Genomic DNA, 24,169 nt, shown 5'->3' on the forward strand with positions numbered 1-24,169 from the left:
GCCAACACGCACACCTCTACACCCTTGCAAATCAATTTATGCCTCAGGAAGCCTGGGCAGAGGAGGGAAAGGGTCTGGTTGCTAAGGAGAAAGGGATGGAAATGGCCTTAGCCCTAGCTCTTTGCCCCAGGGCTTGGCTTCTGGGATATGACCAGCTTCCTCTGGTGGGCAGACAGCTGGTTGTCCTCCAAAACAAGTGCTCACGCCTGAATGACAACTGGCCAAGGACTGCATTTCCCAGTCCCACTTCATCTGGGTGGTTCCATGTGACACGTTGACACCCATAAAATGTGACGATGACGTGAATCACTTCTAGGTCACAGCATTTAAGAAGTGGATATGCTTTCTTCATGTCTTTCCTCTTTCCACTGGCTGGAAGCAGATAACAAAGTCACTAGGTGGAAAGAATCTGAATCCCTGAAACATCATGTGAAAGAAAGCCTCCCACTGATTAGACACCCTCCTTGGACCGTTAGGTGGATGAGAAATAGACTTAGATTGTGGTAAGCCATGGGGGTTGGGGGAATTGTGGGATCTGTTACAGCAGTTGTGTTACTCTTGATGCTAAGACAGTAAGCCTGGCACCTGTGCCCTCCCCATGCTTCTTGTACAGATAGAACAAGAAAAGAATTGGAGGAAGTGCTTCCCCTGGCACTGATATGGGAGACTAAAGCCAACAAACTTGAGGGCTCCAAAGGCCAGGCCTGGAGAATTTGGTGCCTGTGGCTAGAGGCATGAGTGTGTGCAATGGGGTGCTGGGTGCTGGGCATCCATCACTAGGAACATAATGGTAGAGGACAATATATTAAATGCGAGAAAAGTAAACGTAGAGCCAGAAGGGCTAGAGCTTTCAGAAGAGGCCAATGGGACCACCCATCCGATTCTTTTGGAAATAGTGGAGTAAGGACTGGGGCTTCCTTGTAAACATGGCTTTTGCTGAGCTGGCAAAGGCAGATGTAGAGAAAGAGGAAGGAAGAAAAAAGGCAGGCACTGGAGAGCCGTTCCCCTGGCCCGCATCTGCTTTGTGAAGGCTCACCTACTCTTTAAGACTCATTTCAAAGCTCAGCTCCTCTGTGAAGGTGACCTCTCTAGGTGTGGCTGGCGGCTTCTTCATCCATGGTCCCAGTACAGGGTCCACATTGAATCATAGCTTCCATTATACTGGGTTACGACCATGAGTTCCTGTGGACACTACCACGGTCTTTGTACCACTGAGCCTGGCAGGAGTACTTGGCAGAGTAGTCCCTGATATGGTGGGGGAATGAATAAATCAATGAACGGATGATTAAATGAGCAGAACCCAAACTGAGGATGTCTGGGCACCTGGGTGGACAACCTCAATTTCCTACCTAGGGTACCAGTTAAACATTTAATGACAAATTTTTTAGATAACGCAACTTTAATTGCTAAAGACTGTTGCTGGGGGCTGCTGTGGACATGCATGTTGCCCTCCCCGACCCCCAGCCTTGACAACATGTAGCCAGACCCCTCAGACTCTGCCCAGCCACGCTAGCCAACTCCAGCCTGCTCCTCCAGGGCAATCCTCCTACTGAGTAGCTGCCTGCCTGGGCTGGGCTGGGCTCATCTGCGTGGACCCTGCCTCTAGGAGTCATGGCATCATCAGACAGGCCCAGGGAAGGTGAGGATGATGGGACTGAGGGAGGAATGGATGCCCCTGGGGGAGGTCCGGGCCTTCAGCTGGCATGGAGGCCAGGCACACAGATGGCTTGCAGGAGCAGGGCAACTCGGATCCTTCAGAAAGCCTGTTTGGAAGGCCTGGGGACAGTAGCAGCTTTCTCTCCATGGCAGTTTTCACGTCAGTGCTATGTTTCTAGAACAACTGAGAAATTGGAAGGTGGAGGAAGCTGAGAAGAAACTCCCAGGTCCCAGGACAGCGCTGGGTATGAGGATGCGTGTCTGCCTGCATTTTCCCAAGCTCCGGGGGCCCACAGACTTCTTCATGCTCTGCTCGGAGCCCTTGGATGCAGCAACAGCTGTGGTTCTCTTTGAGTTTGCCCACCGGCCCCAGTGAGGATTCACTTCCCTGAGTATCTCAAAGGGGCCCCTTTATCTGGTCCCTTGAGACCAGGACATTCTGCAGGACGCTCGAGCCACGCAACCTCCATAAGTCCCTTGGAGTTCTTGGGGGACTTGATGCTAGTTCTCCTCGCTCCTGGAATTCTGGAGAATCTTTAAAAATACATCTACTTCCATTTCCTCAATATAAAAATAAAATAAAAGGAAATCCGCCCCCACCAGCCTGTGACCAAACAAGAACAGTGAGGCCTGGTCACAGCTGGCAGCACGGACACCCGCGGCGTGGCCGCTCTCCACATCCACGGCACCCGTGGGAGGCCTGAGAGACAGCGGGATGCTCGCAATGCCCACAGAACATCTTGCCGCTAGAGATAGTCAAGGCCCCCCAGCGAAAAGTGCTATCATCCCTGGACAGCAGTGGTGTCACCTGGGCTGCCAGGTGGCTGCCCATTCTGGGCTAGTTTCCAAGTCCAGGTCAGAGGAGCAGGAATTCCCAGGTGAGCTTCAGGCCCTTCCCTGGGCTCTGCCTCCTCCATCCATCACGGACACTCCTGTAGGGACCTCCGCGGTGCCCAGACTGTTATCTCCAGGTGATTTCCAGCCTGGGCTTTGGGAAGAGCTAACAGTTCTCCTGGTTTCTTAAGACCTTGGGAGAACAGCAGCACACACACGCACACACACACGCACGCACACACGCACGCACACACACACACGTGCACACACACGCACGCACACACATGCGCGCACGCGCACACACACACACGTGCATATTCACAGAAGCAGCAGACAGTGGAGGTGGCAGTAACAAAGGTGTCTGGTGGCCTTTAGCCCAGATGATGTTGCCAATGGCCCAGTCACTTTGGCAGAGTCTTTCCAGCAGCCAGAGCTGAGTGGAAGAGTAGGACAGCTGCTTAGGATTTCCGGAAGCGCACCTCATTCTGAGGAAGAACAGAGGGAGAAGAGGGTGAGGTCGGGCTAGGAACACAGACACTGAAGGCGGGGGTTCAGAGCCTAAAATTCAGCCCTGCTGTCACCTGGAACTGCCCCTCGGAGAAGAGAGGTAATGAAAGGGAAAAGACAGAGGCAGTTTCTGGGAGAGCCGCCACACAGGATTTCTGGAGCAGCCTCCCCTGTCCCCACCTGAGCTCTCTCCACTCTTCCGCCCTGGCCAGGCAGAGAAGGGAAGGGCAGGCACAGCATTCCTGCTCCACGGTAGGCCCAGGGAAGGCAGGGGCCAAGCTGGGTCAGCAAGAGTGGGGGTGGGTCCTCGTCTCCTGATGCCCAGTTCCCCATGAGACCAGCTTCTGCTAAGGAGGAGAGGCCCCCTAGTCTCAGTGGCCTGTGTGACCCCACAGCTTGGCTACCACTGGGGAGAGGACAGTGATACTGGGGCCGCCACCCAGCCTAGGCCCGCCCTTTTCCGACCCTCCAAGGAAAAGGAGGAAAAGGAGGGGCAGGAACTCAGGCAGCTGGGGTTGGCCCAACATTCGACTTCTGTCCTGTCCTTGGTCTTCCGCACTTTCTGATCACCCCCAAACATGAAGGGGAGAGAGGACCTCTTCTGAGACCCTGGGGAAAGCCTGGGCCCTCTTCCAGGCACCCCACCTTTGGGAGTTCCCAGCCTGCTCGGTGGCCCCAGGCAGGGCTCTCACCTCCATCTTGCTGTATATCCAGGGAAGGACTTCTGTCACTTTGGTGTAAACACCGGGTTTGTTTCTCTGGCCACAGCCCGTGCCCCAGCTGGTGACTCCCGCCAGGTACCAGCGGTTGTTCTGCTCGCAGACCAGGGGCCCCCCGCTGTCTCCCTACAGGGGAAAGCAGGCACATCAGCAGAGGGGAGAGGTGGTTCCTGAGCAGGAAACTGTGGGCACGTGATTCTCACTCCAGCCTCAAACCCCCAGCCTTCTTCCACTCGCCTGGCGTCCCAGGACTGGAGCCCCACCCAGAAGCAGCCTCACCTGGCAGGAGTCTCTGCCTCCTCGAAGGTCCCCAGCACACATCATCCTCGGGGTAAGGTAACTGTCATAGATCAAGTAGTCGTTGCACTTCTTGAAGTCGATGAGGCCGACCTGCACCTCGCGGAGGAAAGGGGATGTCTTCTCTTCAGTGAAGGGGGTGGGGGAGAGAGGACGAGAGGAAGTGAGACTCTGGACAGCTTCGTGGCCTTCTAGCTGCCCCCCAGCCCCCAGGACGCAGACTCACAGCCTCCTGGGGATGGAGGGCACCCTTCTGTGGTTGGCCTCGGAACACGTGGGCACACACACCCTTGCACCAGACACAACTCACTACACATAACAAAGAAACATACACGGACACGGACGAACTCACAAGCCTGCCAGCTCCCTTATAGGCCACACAACGCTTTTCTGCATTCAGAGCTCCATCCAATGTGTCACTTAATTTGTTTTCAGTAACTGTGTGCTTGAAAGAGGGATCATTAATCCATTCACAGATGGAGAAATTTAGGGCTGAAGAAGTGACCTGCCCACAGTCACACAGCCAGTTGGTTACGGAGCCGGGGTCAGAAAAAGGCTGCTCCCAGGCCAGTCTCCCCTCCATCACGCTGAGCAAGGGGAAGGTGGCCCTGACACCTGCCACTGGCCTGGGTCCAACAGCGAGGCCAGCAGGCCGCAGTGCCCTCCTGTGGAACGTGCACAATCCTACAGAACCAATGTCAGAAAGGCCACTCTGACAGTGACAAAGTGAGGCAAACACGACCACTTCAGAATCTCGTTTAAGCATGAATGAAAACAAGGTAGGTCACTGGGCAAACCAGAAAAAACCAAACAACCCCCTCTCCCAGCCAGTGTGAGCGACTGCTGCTTCTTTACCAATTATAGCTCTAGACTCAGTCTATTCTTAACTCCTAGATGACATTGTAAAGATACCCAATCATGGAATTATCTCTGCTTCCGGAAAGCATCCAATCCAGAGAAAGGCTGCGCTTCTTTGAACTCCCAAGTCCGGTTCTAAGTCCTTTCCAACACCCTCCTTCTGACACGCTTTGTGGTTCTCCGTGGGGTATGTCCTCCCTCAGCGCAGTGAGCAATGAACCCAACTGGTTCAACCATATGGGTTTTCCTGGTGGTCTTGGCTGAGGGCATTGTCACATGGACTGCTCTGACACATACGCAGGTGTGTATATACACACGTTCACACCCAGGCCCATGGATCTATATACCCAAACACTCATCTAGATAGACCCTGACCTAATACCCCAACACATCACCCACACACACTCCACACAGACACGCGCATATACAGGCACATGCGCACACACACGCACACGTACACACAGTCTAGCATCTCCGACTCTCACCATCTGTCTCCTTGGTCTTGCCAAAGCCTGTGATCCAGCAGGTCTCGTTGAGGCTGAAGGTCTGTCCGTGCATGGGGAGGCAGGCAGGGTGGACGTGAGCTGTAACAAGACCTCAAGACGTCAGTGAACGGACAACACTGGACATTTCGGTGGGGAGGGGGGTGGAGGGGCAGGAGTACCAATATCCTAGGACCCCCTCCTTGCCCCCAGAGTGTTTCTGAATCTTCCAGGGCCTTGAACTGACCAGGCAAGAAACACAATCACTTTATCTTGACCCTCCAGCTTTCAGGGTGCTGCCAGAGTCCCCAGACATTCTGATTTCCGTGGGTGCCATGTAGGCAGAGGCTTGTGCCTTGGAAGCTCCCCTGTACCAAGTTGATACTGGGTGGCCGCACATCTGTCCCCACCAAGAGTAGCTCTCCCGTTGAGCCTCTTCCCTGCCTGTCGGTCAGAGCAAGGGGCAGCAGGCTAGGCCCCAGCCACGGTCACTATGGCGTCTCAGTGCTGTGCCAGCCTGGTCTGGGGAGGGTACCCACTGGGTGCCCAGAGCCCGAGGCCCTCCGTCCAGGGGGAGACAGTCTCTCCAAGGGGGAAGAGCACATCCCTAGAGGCACAGACCACAAAAATACTGCTCACTTGCTCCCACACTCAGTAGCATTTAGAAGGTGCTGCTGTGTATCGCTTCATGAACTCCTGCTGAGGACTGGCGTCCCCAGGTGGATTAGGACACTGACCACAAACTCCACTTTGCAAGAGGAAAATATTAATTGATACAGAGAATGTTTGCAGCACTCTCAATGGTTTCTCATGCTCACTGCAGCTTCCTGCACCCAGAGCCTGACACATGGGAAGCACTCCACAAACATGGAAGGAGGGAAGGGAGGCAAGAGGAAGGGAGAGAGGGAGGGAGGGAGGGAGGGAAGGAGGAGAGAGAAAGAGGGAAGGAGAGAGAGAAGGAGGGAGAACGGCTGTTAAATTCTTCATTGGTATCTAACATTTGTCTGCTACTGAGCAAACAAACAAAAAATAAATGAAGGAATGGCATCAGTTATGAACAAAACAATGCAAAACATGATTTCTTAAAATAGTCTTTTTTGAGATGGAGTCTTTAAAACCACGTAACACTGTTATACATTCCACTTGCTTTTATGGGGGAATTATATTTATCCGTGAGCTTTCACAGGTTTTCCCAGATAGTACTGTGACTTCAAAGTGCTCAGCCTGTCAAACGAGTTGAAGAAAATCTGCCCTGATTCCAAACCAAAAACCGGGGCTCATGGTCTGACCACAGGTCTACACGACTCTGAGCTGATTCTCAGACTAGGTCTGCTCCCTGCCTGGGGGCATCAGAGTCAGGAGAGAGACTGCCATCATGGTCTGAAAAGTGTATGCAATGTTATACCAGCTTTCACTCGGTTTTACAAATTATTTACTTTGATTTGGAATTGAAATAATATTAAGGGGGTTGGGTGGTGGGAGATGAGATCCGGATGGTTAACCAAACGGGGTCTGTGTTTTACAAGGTTGGGAAGGCTTGTCCTGGTCCTGCAGACCGCCTGCCCCGCTTTATGTGTGCATGAGGGGCAGGGCAGGGGCAGCGGGGCACCTTCACCTGACAGCCCCAGGCTCCACGGACAAGGCTGGAGGAGGCTGGAGGAGGCTGGAGGAGGCTGGAGGAGGCTGGAAGAAGGCGTGGCAGGGGGCGGGGGATACTGGGTGGGGCGTGGCTCTGGGTGGGCGTGGCTCTGGGCCGGCCCCACTCAACCGAGCTCTGCCGAGGTTTCCTCCTCCTCACGCCACTTGATGAGCTAACTGCTCTGACTCGTGAGGGACACCGCCTCCGTAGTCGATGTGCCAGGAAAGACCAGCTCACAGGCTCAGCGCACGGGAAAGGCTGGACTAACCAGCGAGCCTTCCAAGGCTTCCGGAAATCCCCTTCCGCCTTAGCTAGCCTGCCTCAGGGAAGCCTCCCAGCCTGCCAAGCCTGAGTAGGGGCCCCTATCTGTGCCACCACGGCTCCCCCCGGCGGCCCCCACATCACATCATTGGCATCATTGGCCTCTACGGGCTGTGTGTGTCACCTGTTTCGTTCTATTTACAATTGCAAAGGCAGAGCCCGCTATAGAGTAGACACACAGTAGGTATTTGTAAGTGAGCAAATGAGTGAATGCATGAATGAATGAAGCCTTCTTTGATCTCCTCCCAAGAACTTCAGTAGCCTTTCCTTCCTGTAGCCTCATTTGGGTCCTTAGCTCCAACCTCGTGCCAATTAGTGGTTTGAATGTGGCCTGCCTGTCGTGTGTTCTCAGCTGCAGTGCTAGCAATTTGCCAGCAGAGGGCCGGGTGGGAAGAGGATCGCTTGGGAGTCAGACAGACCTGGATCGAGTCCTGGAGCTGCCACTTATTACTCCGTGGCCTCGGGTGATTACCTCTCTCTGAAGCTCCGTTTCCTTAAATGTAAAATGAAGCTAATAATAGTACCTGCTCCACAGGATTGGCTGTGAAGAGTCAGTGAAATCGTAGGTGTGAAATTCCTACCACAGTGTCTGGCCCCTGTTCAGTCCTCAATAAACACCAGTGAAACAATTTGATCTTTTTGTATTGATTAAGACCAGTAAGCCAAGCCCTTGCTCTGTCAGCGTTTGCAATGTAAGATGTGTCATTTGGGGCACACTTATTTCCAACCTCTGGGCCTCCGTCTCCCCAGGTGTGAAATAGAGGTGTTCCATTACATGATCTCTAAGAGTCATTGACTTCCATAGTGCTGAATGAAGCTCTGGGACCCCGAGATGTTGTGGGACACTGCCAAGTGCAAAGGCTGGGCCCGAGGGCTGCTGGGACGAGCCGGGGTGGGGTGTGACAGGCCTTGACTCACTCACCAGACAGGGTCAGGGGCTTGGAGAGCCGCATGAGGGCGATGTCATAGTCGTCCTGCTCGTCTGTGTAGTTGCCGTTGATGATGATCTGGGAGATGGAGGCTGCCTCAGGCAGCTGGTGCAGGTTGTTGGTGCCCACATACACCTTCCAGCCCTCCAGAATCTTCTCCCGGGTCCTGCAAGAGCCACAAGAGAGCATTGTCCATTTACCCGCCTGGGGGAGCCCACGGGCAGCATCTGCTATCCGCAGGGAGCTGCCGCTGGATCACCAGCCTGGAGGCGGGAGGATGGATGAAATGACCTCTGGAGGGAGCACTCTATCTTAGCCTAGGCATCTAGAACACTCCCATACCCCCCCCAAAAACCATTCTGAACTGGCCGCTCTGCACCTTACAATAACAAAGAGGATGGGTAAGACCTCTGAGCATTCGCCCCACTGTCTTCTCTGCACTCCACCAAGGATCTAAGAAGGTGGACGGGACACATCTCAGTAGTGTTACCCTCAGCAGAAACGGAGCTGCAGACGGATCAGCGACCCGCTGAAGACCCATTCCTGGGGAGCCAGGGCCCCTGAGGTCTCATCTCCAGAGCCCTTTCCTGCCCCCCAGCTCAAAGGGGCCAGCCTGGCTGGTGACTGTCAGAAGCCGACTGCAGTCCCCATTCTTCTATTCCTGGGACAGTGGTCCTGACTCCTCGGGCTCCTCTCCTGTAAGTTCCAGATACAAGAAGCAGCCACAAACCCAAAGCCTCTTTGTTTCACCCTGTTCTTCAGGGGCGGGCTCCCCAGTCCTTCTTCCTGTCTGCCCCACTCTCCCTAGGGGCCATCAACGGTATTTTCTCATTCTGGGCCTAGCTCGGAACAAGTGCCCCCAGCTCACACTCGGGGACCAAATACCTAAAGCAAATCACGGCCCTCGCTGCACCAGTGCCACCTGGCCAGTGAGGCCGGGCTCACACCAAAGCCCTCCTCCAGGGAGAGAGAGGTCAGTCTGCCATCAGCCATTCCTGGTGATCCCCAACCTCAGTTCCATCACGTTACCCGACCCCTTGGGCACTTACACAAAGAAGCAGTGGGCAGCCGTGAGCACCCACTGGGCGTCGATCAGTGTTCCCCCACAAACGTGGGTGGTGCCATAGTGCAGACTAACTTGCCAGGGCCACTTGCTCTCTGGGGCCAGCGCCCCTCCCACGATCCGCCCGGTCATGGCCCTCAGTCCACAGTCTGGGGAGAAGCAGAAGAGAAGGACTGTGAACTCCGCTTCTCTCAGAGGCACTGCGTGATCAAGCCGCCCCAGCCTGAGGGCACCCACCCACCCCACATGGACTTTCTTTGCTTTGCTCACTTAATCTGATGCAGCACGGTTTTCTCCTGCCCAAGCAGAGCTCCCAGGTGGTGGGTTAGTTTTCTGGGGTCATCCAGAGGGAAGTTGGATCCTAGGCAGGTTCCTCTTTCCTCCCACTCATTCCTTCTTTCATTAGTTGGACAAATGCTTACTAAGTGCCCAATGCTTTGGGCACCAGGCCAGGCATTAGGGTCACAGTGGTGACTCCCAGGGCCACCATCAGGAGCTCGGGAAAGCTGGCCGAGTCTAACATGACCCTGACCTGATACGCGCTGTGACGGGGATCTCTGTCATTTCCAAACAAAGGAGAAATAAACTTCCCATGATGCACAGGCGGGTTTGTGCTCACATGGTTCCCCTATGGGTCATTTAGTGCTGCTGGGGGCCCTGTACCCCAAGAGAACATTTCCAAACACGTTCTGGAGCGAGTCATCCCCCCAAAACCATGGACAAGGAGGGCAGCCCTTGGGGTTTGTTCAGACTTGTGTTCTTTTTTCTTTGAAGGAGGAGAGAGTGAAGAACCAGCAGTGGTCTGAGGGTATGGGCACTCAGTGCGTAGTGCTGTGGCTGCCTGCTCAGAGCAGCGCCGCCAACTGGTCATTACTGAGAACACAGCACTTGTGGACGGGGTTACAGCTTGGACTTTCGGGTCAAATACCAGCTCCTCACCTCCCAGCAGTCTGCCCTTAAGCAAGGCAGACATTTCAGCCTCTTTTCAGTGAGTGAACAAAATAATTGCACCTGCCACGTGAGAATTAAATGCAATCATGTTTATAGGCACAGTGCCTTGGGCATAGAACGTCCTGGGTAAATTTCGGCTCTGGACCTAGTTCCACATCTATGGGTACATGAGCTTTCAGCTGGCCCAGACTTGCTTTCCCAGTCCTCTGCCCCCTGCCCGGAATCCGGGAGACTTGAATGGTTTCTCAGTATGAGCGAGGTTGCTAGGCTGAGCAGAGTCAGGAGAAGGAGAAATTCTACCCTGAGATTGTCCCAGTGCCTTACAGGGACCCTGGCCCTGAAGCAGGCCTGATGCTTAATCCCCTCTTCCTGGATTGAACCCTCAGGGCTAGCCATCTTCCCCAGTGGAGTCCCACCCCTCTGTCCCCACTCCGGCCCCAATCCAGGAGGAAGAGCATCTTCTTACGGGCACACTGGAGAGAGACATACCGCTGGGAAGGGCATTCAGACCTGCAGGAGACACAGAAGATGGGAAAAGGGTGCATTAGCCAGTCTCTCCAGGAAGCCTTCCCTGATTGACTCCTGCTAAGTTCCTATCCCATTCCTTTTGCACAAGAAGTGAGAGATTCTGACCTTCTCCCTCCCAGTGGGACAGATCCTTCCAGGGCTTTCTCCATCAATGGGGATAGCTCAGTGCAAACTGTCCCCACTCCTCTCCCTGCCCCCACAAGTTTTCCTGTGGCAGATTGCACACATTGGCCGGATCTGCATCCTTTGAGCTCATGAATTCATTGTCCTAGCGTCTTTCCAGAGCTAAACAGGTGGCCTAATGCTCCCCGATAGTTCCTCGATGCTCCGCCAACAATGTAGCATGCAAACTGCCCAGCGCAAAGCAGGCATCCAGGATGCAGCTAATTCACTGCCCTCCCCTCCCCATCCCTTCTTCTCTCGGAGCCTTGTTCCTTCTCTTCTTTCCTCTCCCCAGGGAAAGTGCACTGTTAGCTGGTGGAGCTCCCCCAAACCCCTCCTCAATGGGGTTGGGACAAGGGCGGGGCTGCAGTGTACAGATAGACAGATGGCCAGGCCCAGGAGGAGGCCGATGCTTCCCAGATGGACCTCTTGTCCTTGACCACATGCACCTGGCACTCCCCTGCTGCTTCCCGCCTCCCCATTCCTGACCTCAAAGACGTTTCTCTCTCCCCACCCCAAGCTCACTCTCTGCAGCAGCTTTTGGTCCAAACACCTGGCTGACTGGTGGCCCCAAGGTTTATTCATTGTCTCTGGCAACCAGGTAAACTCTTGGGGGCACCCCTGACCTCGAGGTGCTCTCTGCACCAAGAGTCAATAATAACTTTTAATTCAGGAGGCAGAGGATGAATGAGGGCTGCTTCTGAGATGCTCCTGACCTTCATGATGGACTCCTGGAGGCTGAGTGGGTCCCAAAAGACCCTGACTCAAAGCTCCCCCCATCCCCTGCTCACAGACAGGCAGCGCCTGGCCTGCCCCACTGTACCTGTAGAGGCTTTCCTGGATGGTGGAATTGTATTTGGAGACTGAGAAGCTGCTGGCAAAATCCCTGTGGCCCACCTCGGTTGTCCAGTAAGCACTGCAAGGGAGGAGAGGGGAAGAATGAGCTCCTTTGAGACAGAGGCCACCCGGGCCCCCCAGCCAGCATTAGAGTCCTAGCCAGCCCTGCTGACACAGGCCACAGGCAGATAAGGCCCCATACGCTCAGACCCCTCCCGCAGATCCCATCACGGTCCCCTACTCGCCCTACACATTAGCCCAGGAGTTTTCAAAGCGTGGTCTTATCCCAACAGCAGCATTAGCATCGCCTGGGAATTTGTTAGAAAGGCAAATGCTCGGCCCTCCCTGAGACCTCCTGAATCAGAAACCCTGGTTCTGTATTTTTACAGGCTCTCTGGGTGATTCTGATGCACTCTCAAGTTTGAGAAACATTGGCCTAGCCGCTTTCTACCTGAACTGTGATCCACAGAGCAGCAGAAGCCGGTTAAAGATCCCATGTTACAGGTTTGCATGTGAAACTCTGAGAACCTTTTACTCGATTTACTGGACCTCAGACCACAATGTGCCTAAGAATCAGCTCAGGGGGTTCGTGAAGCAGGTTCTAAATCCTAATCCCAGAGATTCTGATTTTTGCGTGCATTTTAACAGGCACCCCAGGTGATTCTGATGTGGGTGATCCGTGGACCACTATCTGCGTGGCACTTTTGTGTATTTCTAGAACATGGCACACCCTTGCATGAGAGCGTGCCTTTACATGTGCTGTTTCTCCACCCAGCGCCTCCTCCATTCTCTGCTCTCCTCCGAGCATGGCCAGGCACCCTCTCCGTTGTGTGCCCACGGTGCTCCACACGCATCCTTATCATGACACATCACATCGTGCTGTCATTGCTGGTTTAAGCCTCTCTTGCCCACACCATACCAGAGGTTCTCCAAGGGCAGGGATCTTGTCTGGGGGCCACATAGTCTCTGGCACATAATAAAAGCTCAATGAAGGTTCTTTGAATAAGTGGCATTCTCTACGGAAGCCCAGGGGAGGTTCAGATTTGCATAAGGCCACACAACTCAATGACAAAAGATGTCCATTGTCTTCCAAGGAGATCCCCCAGAACCCGCTTTCACAGCTCTGAACGCTGAGGCTGAGGCGCTGGTGGAAAACTGGTTCTAAGTCCTAGCCCCAAGCCCTGGTTTTCTAGATGCTTCTTCTACAGAAAATCCACAGAGAGATCCTAAACCCTTCTCCCCACAACTTCACACATGTTGGTAAACCCCAAAACTACTTGGTTTGAAAACTCAGACCAAGAGGGAGGATGGAGATGACTATGTAGCCTGCAAATTGGGGACCCCATCAAGCAGGAAGGTCATTGTAAACCCTACTCCGCGTTCCACCCACCAGCATCAGCTTCTTTGTTTAAACTCTTTAGAGCCAACAATTCATATGACTTTGCCTGGCACCCCCTGCCCATCTCATTCCCTGTTTGATGAGTTCTAGCCCAAGCCACAACCACTGCAGCTCAAAGTCCACTGAAGGGTTTGCACAGCCTGAGTTTCTAGTTCCCAGGTGTGAGAAGACGAGACCCGCCCAAATGCCTACCCACCTCACAGGGCCACTGTGACCGTTAAATGTGATAGCGGGCACAAGGGTGCCTTGATGCAAAGAAGTGTGGTTCTATTGCAGATCAAGAAATAAGTACTTTGGCCTCATGGAAACAGTTGCCCCCAGACTTGGGCTCCGAGGGCCACTGTCCCTTTGAATAACTCAAGGGTCTCCTGAACTAGTGACCTCAGCCCTGGTCCCCAAGGGTCTTTTTAATATGAGGTTCCGAGATGAGCCTGAGATGTCCTAGCAAAGAGCCTGAGACATCTCTGAAGCGGGGACCCCAGGGGGCGATTCACCTCTCGAAACCCAGCTGCCGGCAGGTCTTCGTCGAGTAGGAGTCATTCCAGCTATCGCTGCAGACGGGAAGCCACCGATGGGAGGACCCAGAGTAGACTTTCAGCAGAGACTTGTCCCAGTCGAACCTCACTGCAGGGCGAGAAAAGGGCAGCACGGGCCCTCAGCACCCAAGGAGCTCCAAGTTCTCAGAGGATGAACTGAGAAAGGCTCCCGAACACTCCTGTCCTGGGGCTCCTCGCTGAGGCCTGGGGAACATCTGGGAGCTTGGCCCGGGAGGTGACGATCATCAGCCAGTGCACAGAAGCCCAAGACACTCAGTAAGGGCAGAGCTAAGGCCAAGGGCTGGGGCAGGGCGGAGAGCTCCCCGTGCAACAGGACCCAGGGGACCATTGCCGGGAGAAGGAGCGAGCCCTGCCAGGAGCCGTCACCCTGAGAGGGCAGTGACATGCCCAAAAAAGAGAGTGACAAGGGTAATAAGTTCTGACTAAGTGTTCACTGCACTGACTCAGTCACAGATGGATGTGGTCACGGGCAAGGACACATGTAAACGCACAGGTGGAATGGATGGGATTTGTACCCACAGACACCCACATCAGGACTATGCATGGACCACATGCATAAAATCCACTGAAGACCAGAGAGCTCAAGGAGATCTTTGTGCTCATCTAGGCCAGCTGTTTACAAACTGACCTTCACAAAACTGTAAGGGTGGCAAATCAGAGGTCACCTGCTAGGCAAAGAGGAGGGGCATGTGGATGGAGTTCCAGATCCCACATCTCCCTCCAGCCAGAGCAGCTCTGCTTTGCTCAGTCTTATATTTGGGAGTTGTCAGATTTTATTTGAGAACTGCTAATCTATCTGATCCACTCTTTTTACAAACTAGAGAACTAAAGCCCAGAGAACACAGTGATTTTCCCAAGTCACACAGCACTCAAAGCCAGGTTTCAAACCCAAGTCTACTGAGACTAGAACCCAGATCCTCTGATTCTCTGTCCATTGCCTCCCGTTTGAGCTGATACACAGTTTGCAGTCACCAGAGTGCACACACGCACACATGCACATGCATACCCATGCCCAGCCTCCTTACCACAGCCCAGCTCGTCGCTCTTCAGCTTGCAGTCCACCACCCCATCACAGCGCACCGAGTGCTTGGGGCAGCTCTCTTCTGGCTCCTTGTACTTGATCCCTGTGTGGCCCCGCCAGAAGTAGACTGAAAAAATGAAGCAGACAGCTGGGTCACTGCCAGCTCCGGAGAGACAAGACACGAAGCAGCCCGAGGCCCTGGGAGTTCTAAGACACCGACCTGCAATCCCTCTTGGACTCTGGGGCTCTCGTCCCCCATCTGTATGGAGAGAGAAGCTGCTCAGGAATGTTCCAGAATGCTCCAGAAAGCTCTCCTTCAAGCAGGGCAGCACCAGGCAGACTCAAGCAGCCACCCAGCGAGAGAAAAAGAGAGAGAGAGGGAGCAGGGGAGGCTGTGAAGGTGGCTACTGCTTTGGGAGCTCCCCTGCCCTACATGCTGGCCAGAGTGGTGGCCAGAGAAACCACCTCCTCCAGTATCCCAGAGGCCCCTTCTCAGGGCCCTTTTGCATCCCTTCATCTCTGTGCCCTGCAGGTCACAGCAGAGAAATTTCTATCATCATAGTCACACACATGCAACTGTTACCTGTCCTGTCTTCTCAAAGGCTGTGCTGCCATCCTCAGAAGGATTTTCTTTCTCCTCCCTCTCCCCTAAACAAGGGATGTCCCCTATGCTCAGTTCTGGCTCCATTACTTGTCTTTATGCCTTTAAATGTCTTCCTATTCAAAGAGCAACTCTAGGTGGCTGACTCCCAAATGCACAAGTTGGGCTGAAGAGACTACAGTTTTACAAACCACAAGTGAAAGTCAGCTTCATGACCTCTTCTCACATCTGTCTCTTTCCAGACTAGGAACTGCTGTCCTTCCTGCCTGGAGACACCTCCCCATGGATGCCTAAGAAACTCGAGTTCTAACTCCTCACCGCCTCTTGTCTGCAACCGACGACTCAGCCCCAGCCCCCACTTCTCCCACTGGCCCCACCATGCTCTCGGTCACTCAAGGTGAAGGTCACCCTTGTGTGACTGCTCTTTACAAGCCCAGACACCAACCCCTCCTAATCTCTTGGGGTGGCCCCTCCTCTCCGTGCCTTGGTCTCCCCCCTCCCACGCCCTGGGCACTGAACTCCCGGAACCCTCTGCGGTCCTGCTCGGAATGCTCAGGAAGCCGCGTGTCGAGGCGTGGCCCTGACATGCAGTGGAGAGAGCTCTGGACGGGGAGTCTGGAGGCTGCGGCTCTAGGCCTGGCCCCACCACGTAGCTGCTCAGTGAATGCACAAGTCAAAGCCCCTCCCTGGCCCTGGGAGGTCTAGAGGTCAAGGGACTTCTGCAAACGCTGTGAAACCACGCTGAAAGCTAGCACTCTACTTAGGGAGCCACCCTCGGGTGCCATCTCGCCCTCCACGGGTTATTTCCTACTGCTGTCAGTGCACTACCGGGGGGCTCCCCTGGAGCGGTGCCCTGTCTGGGGAAGGGAGGGAGAGCAGGGCAGTGAGTCCCTGCAGGAGGGTCACACGGATGCCAGGTGGCAGGTACGGTAGTGAGGTCTTTACATGCATCATGACAGTGATGCCACCACCTTGTCAGGCAGGTGGGGAAACTGAGGCTCAGGAAGTTAATTAACTTGCTGTGGTCGCACAACTGGTCAGAGGCAGAGCGGGGTGCTCCGGCAGATCTGTGTCTGGTGCTCAAGCCATACTCAACCAGCGCACTCCCTCCTTCCGCCCAATCCTCTTCCTCAAACAGCCCCGCCAGCCGGGTGTTTTCACCTCGCTCCTCACCACACCATGCTGCCTCTTTAACCGAATCCTTAGCCCTCAGCCTGGCATTCAAAGCTCTCTACACTGTGGCCTGGCTGTACTCAACCAAACAGACGGCCCCAGGTCCCCATATGTATATTCTCCTCTCTGGTTAGGTGGTCGCTTCCCTCTCCCCATGCTGACCTTGCCCGTCTGCCCCATCATTTCCCGCAGCTGCTCTCCCATCTTCCAGGTCCTCATCTGGCCCCACGGCCTTCATGAGCTGTTCCCTGCCTCCTGGCCCACACAGCTGTCACCTTTTCCTGATAGTCACACTCAAATGCATTTGGCCTTAATCATTTCCAGCTGTGTGCCCCAGGAGGTTGTACCCTCCCAGAGGATGGGGTGGCGTGAGATGTGTTCCCCTTTTGCTCCCCGCTTAGGTCTCCCACTGTGTGGGCTCATAGTGGACTCCTGGGCAGAGAGCCCTGGGACATGTCCTGAGAATCCTTTGCAAAGAGGGGGAGGAATATGAGGGGGCCTGAACCCCTGAACACTCTCCCATTGACTAAAAATGCCTGAGGGACTTGCCGTAATCAGCATTTTTATGTTTCGCTTTTTTTTTTTCAGTAACCAGCATTGTTAGAGTGGGATTTTGTGCCAGGCATTGTGCCTTTATCTCATTATGTCTCATAACCCAGTGACGTCTTTATGAGATTTTACTGGGCACACAGTAAGTTGAATGAGTATATGAATTTAATCCCATTGGAGGTGCAGAAACTGAGCTCAGAGTGGTTAGCTAACTTGCCTGAGGGATTTGCACAGTAAGTAGCACAGACAGGACTCAAGGCCAGGTTCCTTTGACTTCCTACATTCGTAACCCAGCTACCTCAAAGGGCCTGGGGCGCCACGGTCCAAGGCCACTTGCAGGAGTGTCCCTCTGTGGACGTGGTAGCCGGGGGAATGTATGTTCCCCGCTCCCATCTCTCTGCTGCATGCCGCATGCCAGCAACCCCAGACCCCGTGCCACCCAGCCGTGACCAGAGCCTTCCCATAAACTCACATAGAAGGATGAGCGACGCCACGAGGACAATGAGGAGGAGGATACATCCGATGAGCGGCAGCCGTTTCTGGCCCTCCTGCCAGGTGAACTTGTGAAAGCTGATACCTAGAAGCGGGACAGCAGCAGGGGAGGGTCAGGCTGTTGGAGAGGAGTCCACACTGTGGAGGAGGGACAAGGAAGCAAGGCTGGCCTGTGAGGGCTTATTCAAACCCCTCTACCCCAGACGATGGCACCCCACCCCCGGCCTGATGCCAACAGCTCCCTTTTGTGGGGCATCTACCATGGGCCAGCCAGGCACCTGCATGTTATTCCATTCTCCCAGTAACCATGTGAGCTGGGTATTCTTACACCCATCTTATAGATGAGGAAACTGAGGTTTGTGGAAGTTAAGTAACTTGCTCAAGGTTACTTGGCCAGTGAGTGGGAGAGCAGGGATTCAAACCAAGTGTGTCTGCTTTCGAAGGCCGCCCCATCCAAGTGCCTCACCAACTCTTGAGAGGGCAAGGTGGAATGGGCCCCAAATCTGGGATGCACCTCCGGGCCTGTTTGTATTATGGTGGTGGGGATAGTCTGAACTCTGGGACAGAAGGAGGGCAGAGTTGGGATGGGCCAAAATCCTCTTTCCTTAAGGGCAGAACCAGTCCCCGAGGCCCATTTGGCATCTCTGACTTCCTAGTAGCTGAATCATAGAAGCCAGTTGGGAAAGCTGGGGGTGGGGAGCGCCTGCATAGTCAGAATCTCTTCCTTTCCTCCTCTACCCGCCAGCTTCCCCGGTAGACCCGCAGGGCAGCCCAAGGCAAAGACCCCGGTCTCTAACTGGGAGCCCTTGTTCTCGACATCTGCACGCTGACCCAGACCGTGCAGCTTCCAAAGTCACACCTGCCCTGGTGGTCCAGTTTCTTATCTCCTACCCCATTTGCCCCAATTTTCCACTGTCTTCGGTTTGCATGTAATAGTTCCTCTCTGCTCCCACCTCCCGGGTCCCCCACTGCCTACCCCTGACCATTCCACCTCCTTCGCACACATCATTATCCAAGGGGTAGAGGAGGAGCAGAGAGTCCCAACTCTGAGATTTCCTCCCCACCAGGAACTGCTCCCCTGCTCCTCTTGCCTTCCCAGCAGCATCCCTCTTACCTGGGTTCTCCCCAGTGGCCCTGGCGGCTGGTGCTGACCTGGCAGGAGATGCCCGGACAGGTACAGCCCCCACTGGTGTTGCTTTAACAAGGCATGCTCTTGTCGGAGAGGATGTTGTGGAGGGCGACCCGGCAGATGATGACCTGCCAGATGATGACCTGGAAGGTGATGCCCGGGCCGGGGACGCATGGGCTGGGGACCCCCGGGCTGGAGACGCCTGGGCTGGAGACGTCCTTGCCGGGGAAGCATTCTGAAAGCAAAGTAAAGGGTGTCCCTCAGGCTGCTCCCCTGCCGGCCCACTCAGCTGTCAGGCCTGCTGGGCTAGGAGGTGAACTCTCTAGGGCAAGTGGCTAGGCGTTAGCAGAGCCCCAGACAAGGGAGCATCTGAGAAGAGAGTTCAAGGATGGAATGAAATTCAGACAGCCTACTGTTCCCAGCTCCTTACAGCCTGTCCCCATCACAGGGACCTACAGAGGTAGGTAGAGGCCAGTGGGCCATCTGCCCGGGGCTAGGGGGGTACCAGCTTCAGCTACATGTGTCTAGGGCCCCTCAAAGAAGAGGCTGCTGGACTGGACCCTTCCTCTGAGGGTCACTCAAGGAGATGTGGTCCCCTGTGGGGGAGGTGACCACCCTTTCTGCCCTCTTCACTCCCACTCCTTCTATATCCCGCCCTTTTCTTTCGTGTGTGTGTGTGTGTGTTAGATTGTGAAACATCGGTCCTATGATGAGCTGTCATCAGAAGTGTGAAAAGCACTGCTTAAGAAAAGCCCTGACCTGCCTTGTTCCCCAACATTCTCAGTAACGCCAGAATTCTCACACACACACACACACACGCACGAACACGCACATGCACACGCACCAGCAGGTCAAGGAAACTGGAGATGCAAGATGCAGGAGGAGGAGAAGGTGTGGGCTGGGGTATGAGTCCACTCTAGGACATTAACCCCGCTCAGCTGCAGGTGGAGCGGTTTATTAATCCAGATTTGGTAGTTTAAGGTGGAGTCACAGAGGACTTCCTGTGCTTTAAGTGCTTTATATATGTTTACTCAACCCTCAGAACAAGCCTGTGAGGTAGGAGCTCTTATTGTCCCCATTTTGCACAGGGGGAAACAGAGGCAGAAAGATTAAGTCACTTGCTCAAGCTCTCGTAGCTAGACAGTAGAGAGCCAGGGTGTGTGCCAGAAAGTCGGGCTCCGGAGGCCGAACTCAACCCCCATGCTTTGCCCGGTCTCAGGGGCGATGGGTAACATGGTGCAGCAGCCGGCCATAGCAGGCGATCAACGAGTGCCAGTGCCACTGCTTCCTGAGGAGCCCCAGCCTTTGGGGACTCTAAATCGGGGAGAGGGAGCCTTGAGCAGCCTCTGCCGGCTGCCAGGCCCTGGTCTGCAGGACCCCAGTCCCTGTCACCAGATTAGGCACCCTCTCACCTCCCTCTGGCCTCTTGCAGAGGTCTCCCTGACCTCCCTCATATCATCTCTGCCTCTCAAGCCCCCTCTTGAAGTTCCAGCGCAGCAGGGGAGCTGGGAACTGACCTGGCCCAGGGGCCACATTGACCGACCCTCATTACAACCTCTGCTGAGCACTGACTGGCTGCTCGGGAGGCGGGTCTCCTGGGAGGCAGCAGGAATGGAGTGGGAAGCAGGCCTGTGCTCCGGGAGGCGACAGGCTCTGGACCACTGGCGCCTCTGTTGCCATCTCTCACCTTCCACTGGGCTTAAAAGGGTTTGACATTATTACTAAGCAGACGAGTCAATAAAAGTCCTCCTCATTAGAACAGCCGGTCCAAGCCAGCACCATCATCCCTACCAGGCAGGGCTTTTTGGGTTTTGTTCTGTTTTTATTTATTTTTTAACTCCTTCTTCTAAGAGTCAGAGGCAATTGATTTGGTCCCCTCCTCGTTCTTCTGGGGGCTGTGGGATGAATTCCAGGAGGAATCTCGAGTCCCTGAACGCACTGGGTTAGTGGATGTGGATAAACACACACAAGTCCCAACGCCCCAGCCGGCTGAGCAGGGACACACTTGTGTGTGTTTGGGGACCTGAAGGGCAGCTACTGCCACTGACCCAGCTCGACCAGAGCTCAGATTTCCTTCTCACTCCCATTGTCTAGAGACTAGATTTCCAGAAAACGAAGACAGGCTAGCCCCTAGAAGCTTCAAGGGGACCAGGACCGAGGATGGTGCAAGGAGAGGTGGAGAGGACACATTGAAATATAGAATGCATCAATTGGCCTCGCTGGCTTTGGACTCAGGCAGACCTGGGTTCCAATCCTAGGTCTCGCAGTGGGACCTTAGGCAAGCCGCTTAACTTGCCTTTCTCTTAATCTGTAATGTAGGACCAATAATCCTGAGGACTCAGTGAGATACAATAGGAAAGCTCTGGCCCATGCCTGGCACACAGCAGCTGCAGGAAATGGTCATTCATGTCCCCTTGGCATTGGCGCACACAGCGCCAACATACTGAGATTTAACAGCTGGGGGCGTGACCAAAGGGCTGAAAGGCGGTGCAAGCTCATCTTAGGGAGAAAAGAAGGTGCTGGACAAAGGCCAGACTGAGGTCCTTCAGTGAGAGGGGCGAGTCCTGGCCGTTGTAGGGCCCTGTGCTTCCCACCAGTGGTGGCTCCAGCCTGGCACCTGCTGGGGACCCTGGCATGTGGCACCTCCACTGGCATGTCAGGCCTCCCTCTCTTATGCTCACAGCTAAGTCGTCCCCAGCCTCGGGGGGAATTCCCATAACTCAATACAATGAAATGATAATAACACACAATGTATGGTACTTTAGAGTTTCTAATAAACGTCCACGTCTATGGCCTCACGAGGTCCTCCTCCATCCCTGAGAGGTTGGCATTTTCGGAAACCCACTTTACAGGTGAGGCAGTTCGGGCTCAGAGCTCAGACTGCCCAGAACCACATAGTCAGGATTCCACCCCGAGTCTGCGTGCTGCCGAGTCCCCTGCCTTCTGGCGGCAGCAGCAAGAACGTCCCGGCGCGGTCCTCTCCCTGGAACCTTGCACATGGCGCTCATCGGGCAGTTGTGACAGGGCCTGAGAACTGGGCCCTGGGGCCTTGCAGGGCTGGGAGCTCCAGGGGGAGTGCGGGGGTGGGGCTGGGGGTTCCCGCAGGGATCTCAGTCTTATGGAACTTTCTAGTGGGAACCACGGTCGGGCCTGTGGCCTGCCAGGACCAGGTGGAGCCTGGTGGATGGGAGCAGCCCTGTCACAGTCATCCAGTACTCTCTAAGCCAGCTGGTGACTGGGCCGGTGACTCAAGCTCTCCACACCTCAGCTTCCTTATCTGTAAGGTGAGTCCACCCCCCTGGTTCATAGCAATGTAGTGATAGATGACATAGGTAAGGCAAGGACTCAGTGACCTTGGCTGTGATGGTGGGTGTTTGTTTATTTGTTTGTTACAGACGCTGAGCTTGAAATAGAAAACTCCATGTTCCAGTATGACTGCATCCGTTCCTAACTGGGTTACCTTGGGCAAGTGCGTCTCCACACGTGTAAAATGAGACTAATCTTGCCTCCTTCCCCAGACAAACCTGGAATAAATATGGAAGAGCCTGCGTCACAAGAATAGAGATAACAGTCCGCTAGGCATTTTACTGATCCCATTTCAATCTCATAATTGCTCTTTGCGGTTGGTGTTGTTAGCCCCATTTTATAGATTTTGAAACTGAGGGCCAGGGTGGCTAAGAACCTGCCCAGATTCACATCTAAGGTGAGGGACAGGGCTTGGACCCTAACCAGGCCTGCTAAGAGGTCGAGTCTTGACTGCAGTATCTGAATGCCCACTGTCACTTCCTGCATTTCTTTGGGGCTTACGATTTGCAGAGCTTTCACACCCATTATTTCATTTGATTCTCACAAGGCTGCTAGTTAGCAAGCCCGACAGGAATTATGATCCTCAGTTTACACACGAGGAAACCGGGGTTCATAGGCACTAAAGAGCATGCCCGAAGCCCCTAAACTAATTGTTGGTCTTGTAGGGACTTTGTCACAATCTTCTGATTCCCGGCCAAGAGCTCAGGCTGTCTCCACCTGAGCGGGACCCCGTGACCCTGGTCCTGCTACCCCGTCATGATAGGCAGGAACAAAGGGGCTGGGGCTGAAGGACAGAGGGCTGAGAGGCCCACACCAGGCAGAGGCCCAGAGGAAGATGGGTGGGAAGACAAGGGGAGGGCTGGAGCAGCAGGAGGGAGTTAGACCAGAGAGGGAACTGGTGGTGGGCAGGCACAGTGGGAAGCCAGGGACAGTGAGAAAGGTAGAGAGGAGGCCTCCTGAGTCTTGCTCATCCTTTTCCCTGCTGCTTACTCCATCCACAGGTGGGTCCCAAATGCCCACTATGGCCTTGGCCCACAGGAAGCAGGGAGGTCTAGGCCCTGGGGAGGTGAGCCCTGGGGTCCAGGCAGGACACCCACCTGGGTCCCTCTTCTTTGAGTCTGGAGGGAGGTAGGACGTGTAAAATGGGATTGATCTTGGGCTCAGTACCCAAGGAGCCGGAAGGAGGGATGAGTAGTTGCCAGCCAGACTCTTTAGAACTGTTGACTCCGAGCCTCAGTAGCCCATATAAAGTCTTCTGGGGTTGGGATCTGTGGGGTGTGGAGATGAAGGAGAAACTGGGAGTCAGGGTAGAAAGGGCAATATCCAAGAAAGAGCCAGAGGCCCTGGGGGCCCTGGCTTCAGCAGAGCAAGCGCTTTGGCGTCAGAGTTGGTGGGAGGCAGAAGGAGAGTTTCTGGTGCTGCAGACTACAGCAAGAGGGGAGTCCTGGGACCCCAGTCCTGAATGAGAACTGCCCGTGTGGGGAACTGCCAACCCCAGCAGGGACAACAGGATGGAAGGGTAGCCCCAAGACCAGAGGAAAGCAGCCTGCAGAGTGAGCCCACCTGCTCCATCCCCCTGACTCTGAACCTCAACTGAAACCAAGGCCACTGGGTGCTAGGGAGAGTTCTCACTTTCAGGGACCATGGAATAGGAGATTTCACACTATCTTCGTGTACCTCCTTTGCCATTTCACTGCCTGCCACCCTAGCCTGCTGGAAGTTCTTCCTGATGTCTAACCTACTACAGTAGGAACTCATTTCCTTTCCTCAATTCTTGGAGAGCAGCTGCTGAGATTATAGCCTCCCTCCCAGAGGGCTGACCTGACCCTCAGAGCAGATGCCTTGAGCAGGTGAGGAAGAGCGAGGGGAGAAGACTTCGTTCCCAAGGTGCCCAGACACAAGGGGTAGAGCCCAGACCAGAACCAGCTCAGCTCCTAGCCTTCGCCAGTGAGCAGAAGACCCAGGAGTGGAACTCAGATGATCCACTCGTGGGCCAGGGCCCCAGGCTCCCCATAGCCTGCCTGCAGACAGAGGTCCCAGCCTTCCCCAGGCAGGCGGACAGGGCAGAGCCAGAGTATGGGTGATTTGGGGCCATTTCCCTGGCCTAGTGTTGCCAGTCATTGTTTCCTGGACCTGCCTCTCCTTCTCCCGACCCTGGG

The 24,169-nt window shown here is 54.6% G+C and overlaps 1 protein-coding gene across 2 annotated transcripts in view; it reads right to left on the bottom strand.

The window, feature by feature from the left end:
• Positions 1-1,380: 1,380 nt before the first annotated feature.
• The window catches only part of TMPRSS13 (transmembrane serine protease 13), a 28,432-nt gene continuing 5,643 nt past the window's right edge, over positions 1,381-24,169 (bottom strand). Inside the window, exons 2-14 of one of the 2 annotated variants that reach the window (XM_008507337.2) lie at positions 18,690-18,939; positions 17,556-17,660; positions 14,981-15,019; positions 14,765-14,887; positions 13,677-13,806; positions 11,770-11,862; positions 10,723-10,766; positions 9,292-9,454; positions 8,236-8,408; positions 5,357-5,455; positions 3,996-4,138; positions 3,690-3,842; positions 1,381-2,975 (exon numbers count right to left, since the gene is read on the bottom strand). In XM_008507337.2, the coding sequence (XP_008505559.2) occupies positions 2,949-2,975; positions 3,690-3,842; positions 3,996-4,138; positions 5,357-5,455; positions 8,236-8,408; positions 9,292-9,454; positions 10,723-10,766; positions 11,770-11,862; positions 13,677-13,806; positions 14,765-14,887; positions 14,981-15,019; positions 17,556-17,660; positions 18,690-18,939 (1,542 nt within the window). In that variant the 3' untranslated portion in view covers positions 1,381-2,948. The remainder of the gene's footprint in view (positions 2,976-3,689; positions 3,843-3,995; positions 4,139-5,356; positions 5,456-8,235; positions 8,409-9,291; positions 9,455-10,722; positions 10,767-11,769; positions 11,863-13,676; positions 13,807-14,764; positions 14,888-14,980; positions 15,020-17,555; positions 17,661-18,689; positions 18,940-24,169) is intronic. The other variant, XM_008507338.2, reaches the window with a different exon arrangement.

This window comes from Equus przewalskii, chromosome 6 (assembly GCF_037783145.1).
Source record: "Equus przewalskii isolate Varuska chromosome 6, EquPr2, whole genome shotgun sequence".
Taxonomy (NCBI): domain Eukaryota; kingdom Metazoa; phylum Chordata; class Mammalia; order Perissodactyla; family Equidae; genus Equus; species Equus przewalskii.